The sequence below is a fragment of the Artemia franciscana genome, chromosome 13 (assembly GCF_032884065.1).
Source record: "Artemia franciscana chromosome 13, ASM3288406v1, whole genome shotgun sequence".
NCBI lineage: Eukaryota > Metazoa > Arthropoda > Branchiopoda > Anostraca > Artemiidae > Artemia > Artemia franciscana.
The window spans coordinates 49,216,151-49,226,294 of NC_088875.1; the positions used below are offsets into that span (position 1 = coordinate 49,216,151).

General features: G+C 36.1%; 1 protein-coding gene across 1 annotated transcript in view; it reads left to right on the top strand.

The window, feature by feature from the left end:
• Positions 1–398: 398 nt before the first annotated feature.
• Positions 399–10,144, top strand: part of LOC136035037 (probable endochitinase) — a gene marked incomplete in the record, with an annotated part of 42,699 nt that continues 32,953 nt past the window's right edge. The window contains 2 exon segments of the mRNA XM_065716638.1: positions 399–483; positions 3,113–3,414. Of these exon segments, the coding sequence (XP_065572710.1) occupies positions 447–483; positions 3,113–3,414 (339 nt within the window).

The window sequence follows — 10,144 nt, forward strand, 5'->3', positions numbered from 1 at the left end:
CACTTAACTAAAAGCAAACCCGTGTGGGATATGCTCCCAAGAAACTTAACCACTAGCTTTATCTACCGAACAAGTCTTCTTATTTTTATTTTCTCTTATACATAAATTAGGCGTATATTACTTAGAGATTGCATGTCATTGATCGCTGATGCAACAATATTTTTTTTCTTGGAATTTTCGTAGCTTAAATACTATTTCAAATCATAAATCAAATTAAATCATGTCAAATCACAGTTTAAAACATGTCTCAAAAACACACTTAGGCATACGAAAAACGATGTATTGTATACTTTAGGATTAAAGTAACGTTAATCCTAAAGAAAAAAAGTAGACTTTATCGATATCTTGTTTCTTATCGTATAATGACGCATTTGTAGAGGATAGATAGGTGATTTTTTTATATAAATAAGAGGCTAATTGTCTATTACTCCTTCAGTTTATCCAGAATGAGATTTCTATTTACGCTATTAATATTAGGACTTGGTGAGTGCATTCATCCTACTTGCATCACAAGGAAAAAGTGCAGTATCTGAGATTAGACTCTTTCATCAATGTCTTAACCTGCCCTCCTAAGCCTTAAACGAATATTTATTTTTAATTTCTATATTGTATTTCCTTTTTCAATATTGCCTCACTATATAAAAACTCAGCACTACCATACAGACTGAACAACACTAACCCCCCATTTCTTCAGTATAATCACTTGTTACACAGCTTCATGTGATAATAGACAAATTTTACATCTAAAATCAACAATCGATTTTTCTATATTAATATTAGGACTTTTTGAGTGCGTTCATCCTACTTGTATCATATGAAAAAGTGCAATATCTGAGATTAGGCTATTTCATAAATATTTCTGAAATTATTCCGGCAAATTTGAAATTATTCCGTATTTGTTAGGGGTTGTCCCCTCCTTAACGCCCCCCTCTTTGTGCTAAGGTTTTTAATTGTTTTAAAAAGTAGAATTGTGAAAAAAGTCAAACTTTAGCGTAAAAAGCGGGGCATTGAAGAGGGGACAACCCCTTTCATATACGGAATAATTTTTGTTTGTTTTTATGTTTTAATATCGCTCCTTACTTGCAGTTAAAACATTCTTTTACCTAATTTCTGAACGTTTTAGAATTAATGCAGGTTTCAATTTTTCTCACCATACATGAAGAATTAAGACGGAATTTGCCTATTAGTTTTACTTTTTTTTAAAACTAATAATAACCTTATAATAACCTAAGTTTGATTTTTGTTCCAGTTATTTACGAATGACTCCTGAATCACAAAGGCTGTTTAATTCGAATTCCGTATATGAAAGGGACTGTCCCCTCCTCAATAACCCGCTCTTTATGCTAAAGCTTTTTTGTTGTCTTAAAAAGTAGAGAAGTGAAAAAGAGTCAAACTTTAGTATAAAGAGTGGGGCGTTGAGGAGGGGACAACCTCTTTCATATACAGAATAATTTCTGTTCGTTTTAAGTTTTAGTGTCGCTCCTTAGTTGCAGTAGAAAAAAACTTGTTTTCTTTTTAATTTCTTAACGTTTTCGAATTAATGCATGTTTTGATTTTGGCTCACCGCACATGAATAATTAAAACAAAATTTGCATATTTTTTTTTGGCTAAATGGCTTTCTCATAGTTTTGATAGGACGATTTTGAGGAGGCCTAACTGTCCTCTAATTTTTGGTTACTTAAAAAGGCAACTAGAACTTCATTTTTTTTACGAATGTTTTTATTAGTAATAAATGTACGTAACTTACGAATAAACCTACGTAACGAACTTCTATATATTTCTATATTTTTATTACGTATATGAGAGGGTTCACTCCCTCGTCAATACTTCGCTCTTTATACTAAAGCATGAATTTTGTCACAGTTCTTTAAGAATGACCCCGGAATCACAAAGGCCGTAAAATGAATAGTTAAAATTACTTAAAATATTTTAGCGTAAAGAGCGAGGTATTGAGGAGGACATGAACCCCGCTATATACGTTATAATTTTGGTTTGTTTTAAGTCTTAGTGCTACTCCTTACTTCAAGTTGAAAAAAAATTATTTATGTATTTCCTCATTCTTTTTTTAAAACATGCTAGAAAATCCTGCACCCCCTTCATGAAAATTCTCTTCCCTCATGATAAATTACTCCATGAATAGATCTTCCCATGTAAACCCCTGCCCACCCTCCATCCCCCAACGCGAAAAAGTCCTCCCGAGAACGTCTGTACACTCCCCAATAACCATAACTACATGCAAACAATGGTCAAAATTTTAACTTGCAGCCCTTCCCCCCGGGGCTGCGGGGGATTAATTCGTCTGTAAAACATAGTTATTAGGTTTTTTGACTATGCATGGCTATCCCAAAATTTTGATCCGGTGATTGTGGGAAAAAATGAGCGTGAGAGGGGGCCTAGGAGCCCTTTCATTTTATTTGGTCACTTAAAAAGGGCACTAAACACGCATCCGTGATCTGTCTTCTGGCAAAAATACAAAATTCAACATTTTTGTAAATAGCTTGAAACTTCTACAGTAGGGTTCTCTGATACGCTGAATCTGATGGTGTGATTTCGTTAAAACTCTATGACTTTTAAGGGTATTTACCCCTATTTTCTAAAATAAGGCTAAATTTTGATGGGTAAGACTAAACTTAAAGAAACTTACATATTTAAAATCAACATAAAAACACGATTCTTTTGATGCAACTATTGGTATCAATATCCGTTCTTTAGCTTTTCGGTTACTATTGAGCCGGGTCGCTCCTTACTACAGTTTGTTACCACGAATTGTTTGATCAAATACAATAACTCCAAAAAATATTTTTCAATTATGTTATTCATGCTAAAAATTTGTTTGCCTGTTTTACGCTAGGGTTTTCATACGTTCAATTTTTTCTCTTAAACCCTCTTTTATTATTACTCTAGATTGTGTATTTCTGGTCCCATCTTGACGATCACTTTCTAATGCTACAATCGAAGTTTTTTGTTTCCCTGTTCTCTGCTGCTTCTTTTATGGTTTGGACAGGTATGACAAATGAATGGCTCATAAACTTGGATAAAAATGAGGATAACTTTTATTGTATCTAATTAAACTAAGTTAATCAAACTAAAATATTTTATGTTCCTTAACCAGGAGCCTGTGTTCAAGCCAAAAACTTTTTCTGCTACTACGGAGCCTGGTCGGTATATAGATGGGGCGATGGAAAATTTGAAGTTGAAGATATAGATCCATTCCTTTGCACCGACCTTGTCTACTCATTTGCTGGTTTGTCAAGCAGCAACACAATTGTTAGTTTAGATGAATATAATGACCTGTATGAAAACTGGGGGAGGGGAGCGTATAAACGATTCAACAATTTGAAGATTATTAACCCGAATCTTAGAACTTGGATAGCAATTGGTGGATGGAATGAGGGATCAGAGAAATATTCTAGGGTGAGTTTTCTATTCCTTTTTATTGGTGCTATAAGGTAATTAATCTTTTGTCAGTAGCCCTGGCCATCAACTTCTTTCTGTGTGCTTTAAAGATTTTTTCGCATAAATTAGTCTGGTTGAACCTTTAGTATTTTATTTTAACAAACAGTTTTTCTTACAAATGTAAAGAATGAAGATGAAACTTAAAACAAACGACAGCAATACTTTTGTAAGCTATTCAAAAATTTTCTGTAAACCTACCTCAAATAAACTAACTTGTTACAATGCCCTATATTTTTAGAATTGCTGGCTGTGGTGGCTGCATTACTTGCTGCCACCGCGGTCGACCAGTCTTCTGATAGCTGGCTTTGTGATTTCCCAGATATTGTCACAAAGAATTTCAAATTTTAACTTGGGGGTGAGGGCTCTAACTAAAAATCAGGGCATTTCCGTTCCATTGTTAATTAGTGATGTAAAACTAGCATCCAAAACAAGATATTCTGTTAAGGTCAGAAAAGTCCATAAATCAGTAGCTGGCTGAAAATAACGGTTGTATTTAAAATGCTTTCAATAGTCTTTCAGTGCCAATGATAATGATAACTTTTAACCTATAATTATAATTTCCTAAAAAAATTCAAACAAGCTTAGTTTTCAGTAAAGTGCGAATCAAAGGGTTGCCCAGTTTCCACCACCTGGTGTGTATATTAGAACTCCAGACGAGCTGAACGTTCTGTCACAGTTAGCACAGCTTCTGCCACAATTGACACACTTCCACAACACTTGACAGGCACAACCTGGTGCACGAGATATCTGAAAGATGGCACCTCCTTGGCACAAGTTTTTAGAATTGGAAATATATTTCTATGGAAATATAACGAGTCAGTTTAGTTGGACTAGTTTTGTTGATATATCTTGCATAATCTACAAAGCATTCATTTTCGGTCATTTTAAGTTTCGATTTCAATTTTTGCTTCCAGAAGAAAAACTTCGCTTTTATCAAGTTATTTTCGTTTGTTTCTATTTTTTTCTACATAGTAAGCTTTACACAGAAATATTTTTTTAGCCTAAACAATGAGGCAAAAGTATTTGTGAGAAAATTCGGATAACATAATTTTAATTATTTTCATGAAAATGATTGTAAACAGATTACATTTTTTCTTTGGATGTTTTCTCTTCAGGTCGTATTTCCGACTTTTGAATTACTAAAGGGGTTGTGAAAGGAGCTCTGCCTGGGAGAGGATTGTAAACCTCGTACCAACTATTTTCAAACAAGGATATTATAACGTTACCTTTAATATACATCCTAGGTATTCGACTTCAGAATTGGCACTAAAAAGTGCCATTATTGTACTACATCGCACTTCAATTCAATTCACTTTATTCAAATAAAACTAAAATATAACACCAATAATAATAAAGATCCTGGAAGCGAACTTGTTGAGGACCATAACCACAAAAAATTGAAAATGAAGAAGAGAGAAAGAAAAGAAAAGAGAAAACATGGGTAACTAAAGCAAATTGAATAAGAAGTTAGAGAGTTATAATATCAAAATTTTAGTACATACAGCGTGCGAAAACTTGTGGATAGCTCGACACTGGAGGGTATTATATTCCATTGAAGTATAGATTTATAAATGGGGGATCGCTGGGCGGAACTAGACACACACTTGGGGACAATGAAGCAACGGTTGGATGAACGGAGACAGAGGCCTTCAGAATTATTAATATTAAGATAAGATAATAATTGAGGAGGAAGATTTTTATGGTAAGCGGAGTATGCAAGGTATAGATTTAATTTTTTGATGATTTGTTCAAAAGGGATAATACCAAAATCGGAGTACAAGTCCTGGGTGGGATATAGTCGGGGCAGCCAAAAAACTGCTTTGATGGCACGGTTTTGGGCAGATTTTAATTTATTGGTAACTGAAGGAAAATTGTTGCCCCAAACAGATCCACAGTATGAGATATATGGGTAAATAAAAAAGTAATAAAGGGTGACAAGGATATCGGGAGGAAGAAAATAATTCGCACGATTAATCATACTTACCTGTCGCAAAATTATGGCTCTGATGTAGGACACGTGTGTTGCAAATGATAGGGAGGAGTCTATGTGGACACCAAGAAACTTGGCTACTTCGACCTGTGGGAGGAGATTGGTAGAATATCTTAGGCCAAGTGCTTGCTGAGCTTCATTTTTTTTGTAAGGGGTTCGAAATAATACAACCTGACTTTTCTTGATGTTAATGGTCATGCAGTTAACTAGACACCACTCCTGTACTCTATTCAGAAGGGTTTGAGTAGAGAAGACGACGGATGGTAAATTAGGACCAGTCATGAAAAAGTTGTTATCGTCAGCAAAAAGTACTGGGTGCACTGATGGACCCAGGTCCGTAAACAAATCATTAATATAAAGGAGAAAAAGTATTGGACCAAGAACAGAGCCTTGTGGGACGCCCCTTCGGACAGGTAGGGGATGTGAAGTCAAACCGCCCAGACTCACACTCTGTACTCTACCAGAGAGATAAGAGCCAAACCATGAGAAAGGAACTCCACGAATCCCTAAGTTGTTGAGTTTACTTAATAGAAAACTGTGATCAACCATATCAAAGGCCTTAGAAAAGTCCAGAAATAAGCCCAATACAGTATTTTTAAGGTCAAGTTGGGAACGTATAAATTGTGTGGCGTCTATTAGTGCATGAGCAGTTGAAAATTTGGAACGGAAGCCATATTGATGAGGAGAAATCAACGAATCTGATGAATGAATCCCAAATAAAAAGGGAGACAGACGTCGGAATATAATTCTCTCGAGCACTTTAGATATAACTGGGAGAAGTGAGATTGGACGATAATTACTTATCTCAGATGGATCGCCTTTTTATGAATCGGGATAACAATTGCTGATTTAAATATTTCTGGGAAGACTCCATTGGTCATAGACAGGTTTGCTATGTGCACAATGGGTTCACAAATATAGGAAGATACGGTCCTAAGAAGCTTATTACTTATGCCAAAGAAGTCAGGTGTATTACTATTAGAGAGACATTTGATAACTTAAAGCACCTCTTTACGATCAGTTGGAGAGAAAAACATGGATCCAGGATTCTTGCTAGGTTGTACTGACTGGGAGAAGGAACAGGAGTTAGCATTTGGAATATTAGCGAAATAATTATTAAAAGCATCCGGTACTGAACTCGGGTTAATTAATCTGCCACTGATGTCCTTAAGGTTAAGAGGTACAGATCTTGAATTTCTTTTTTTTGAAAGAATTTCATTTATTGTTGACCAAATTTTTTGCAAGTTCCCTTTGCAATGAGAGATTTTCGAATAATAATAATTTTTTTTGCTTCCCGGACAAGTTTGGTATATAAATTTTTGTATTTTTTATAATTAGTCAGGTCAATAACGTTACTGGTTTTGCAAGCTAAATTATATAGGTCATTTTTTCGGTATGAAGAGATTATCAGTCTATTAGACATCCAGGGGCGTATATGGGTAGTTTTTCGGTTTTATTTACAGACTGGAAAGGTTGCACTGTTAAGATCACTCAGTCCTTAATTAAAACCATTTGTGGCTGAACTAACATCCTGACAATCCAAAACCTTGGACCAGTCGAAGGATTTCAAACGATCCGTGAACCTGTTCATATTCACAGTACTATATATTCTATTATACGTAGGGGTTTTAGTTCTAGAGGGCTGAGTAGTTGGTAGGGAGGGTAGCGAGAGATAGATTGGAAAGTGATCTGACAGGTCAGAAAATATTATTTTGGAGGACAGGTGGTTTCCCAGGGAAGTGGATACAAAAATGTTGTCAATTACAGTAGCTGTAGACCTCACAGGATCAACTCTAGTAGGGAAAAGGATTGTGGGAAGAAGACCACTTGAAGTGAATGTTTCAAAAAAGGTATCACAATCATTATTATTGCTAACATTTAGTAAATTACAATTGAAGTCCCCAAAAACTATTGCCTTCTTTTGTGGTAAATTAATAAAACTAGAAAAATCATCAAATAGGTTACAAAAGAAAGGGGTCGGAAGTGAGGGGGGCTTATAAAATAATGAAAAAATAAAAGAATTCTCGTCAACACTTATGTCTACGATTATTGAATAAATGCATCTATTATTTATAGGCTGCGAGAATAAGGATTCACAGTCTAATAGCCTGGTGAATTTCAGACTTGACCGGATGTAAAGAGAAATGCCGCCAGAGGACTTGGTTAATTTTCTTTCAATATGAATAGCTTGAAAACCAGGGAGGGAAAATTCATTCTTATCATCAATTTCTGAAAGCCACGTTTCCGTTATTCCAATTACGTCGAAAGGGCAGTAACCATTAATTAAAACTAAGTCTTTAAAATTAGCCCACTTATCCCGTATACTTCTGATGTTAAAGCAAATTACATTAAGTTTGGTCTCTTCCATTAGCTTAGGTTTCACATTTTTCACAAAATCAAAAGTGTCGAGATATTCACAGTTAATTTGGTTTAAAGGGCTATCGGGGCTAGCTAAGGGGCTGGTGGGCAAATTATTTTGGTCATCGTAATAGTTAAAAACAACATTATTACACAGTGATAAATTCGTGAGAAACGTAAAATCTTGTACGGTGTACATTTAAACATCCATTGTGGTCTGAGTTTCATCATCTCCTTGATTAGAATACTGAAATCTTCTTAAGCCGACGAAATATCATTGGTGGTAATTTTGGACTGGGATGGAAAGTTTGCCGTTTTTTCTTAGATTTCTTGCCTTTGACTAGGGCAGTGGCATCGACTACCGTCTTGGGGGTTGTGGCAATTTCAGAGCCTGCATTGATTTGATTTGCAGTTGAGTCTACAGGCTTAACTAGCTTTGATGTGGAATCTATGTCCTTTTTCATGGAGGATAATTGAGCCATAGCTGTTTCTAATATGTCATCACCTAGGAGTTTAGTGATAGCTTTCTTCTTGAGAATATTTTTGGTTTCCTCAGCTTCATTACTAACCTCAATTAAGTGACTGACTGTGAGATAAGTTGCAAGCCTTTGCCATTCTTGGCTATTTTAGATGAATCTTTTGGAGGGCAGGATGTTGAAGTAAACTTAGGTAAGGGATGGGGGGAATGACTAGAACCTTGAGTATGAACATTATTTGCCTCTTTTGGAAATGACACTGTCTTTGCATCTGCTACAGCAACTGTTGCTTGGCTTCTACTGGGCCGATGGGGTGTGGGTTGCCAAGGGATTCTTGCAGCTACAACTGAGTAGGGTAGGTTCATTTTATCAGATGTTCTAAGGATTACAACTCGCTTTTGGTGAGTTGGGCAAGATTGTTTTTGGAGGGCTGTGTGTCCCTTACGGTTACAATTTCTGCAGAAAGGGTCTGACTCAGGGCATTCACTTTTTGCGTGGCCTGTTTTCCCACACTTAAGGCAAGACGGATGGACTGTTTGCAGTGTTTTTTGCTGTGGCCGTGGGCCAGACAAGTGGAGCATTGTAGGGGCTTAGGCTTATAAATCTTGTAAAAAAGAGACATACCGTACAAGAATATTTCTCCACTTAGCTCAACTTTGCAGGAAATAAGGATTGAACGGCTAGGGTGAAGAAAACCTTCTTTGTTTAAACTTAGTCTTATAGCAGTTGAAGGATTGATGAGAAGACCTGATAAATCTATTAGTTCAGTTTGTATTTCCTCCACTTTTACACTGGTATCAACACCATACAGCACATACTTGTGTAACTTTTCCACATCTTTTCTTGTGGCTAAATTTTTGAGCCATCAAGAATTATTTCTTTGGATTTTGACAGGACATGGTCTGCCGCCTGACAAGACGTAAAGTAAATATCAATAGACTCGTCCTGCTTGAAAACAAGTTCAAAATTCACCTTGGTGATCAGAAAGACAACTTTCCTAATTTGCATTATTCGATCTTTGAAAAGGGTTGGCCATTGGTTTCTTGATTGAGACAGTATAATAATTGGGGTGATCGTTAGCACCTGTTTCCGGACACTTGAAGAGAGGGGTTGCACTATCGTTGGTGAACGAGCTTCATCCTTTTTCCTCTTTTTGCCAGGCGTCTCACCTCTTTCATTAGAGTTAGTTTCGGCTAAGGCCTGAATTCTTGACAAGTGGCTAACAGTATTGGATCGCGTAGTTGGGGGGGGGGGGGGGGTTCTAGAAAGAGTTTTATAGGTAGGTTGGAATGGCGACCGGCTAAGGGTTTCAGTGGGAGTATCCTTCTCGGGTGGTAGCCTTAGGGGCTATTTTCCGTCATTTATTCCGACGAGATACTGCAGATTCACAAACTGTTAATCAGTCTTAATCACAGTTTTTAATCAGCGATAACATCAATATATTCAATTATACACTAATAATAACTCACTTTGTATGAAGTGAGCAATCCCTCACAATTAAGTCCGCAAGTTAATTGCGCAATCTAACACAATGCAGTACAAAAAGTAATCCGATTAGGTTCATAAGCTAGTTCCTTTTAGTTCAGATACTAAACTCATACACTTAACGACGGAGATATCAAAACAAATTTATATAAATCAAGTAGATGAGGAGCAGTAGCTTATGAATAAGCTAATATACATCTCTCTCTACGCATTTGCAATAGCCTATTGAGCCCTGCCAGAAAAAAGAAATGCACTGCTGCTACTCAAGGGAAAATTAATATCCCTTGTTTCTCTTCAGGAAATCATTGATGTATTTCAGCGCAAAATATCATTACCATCTATGCAAAAGTGTTATTGTTGTTGTTTAGGGTTAGAGACA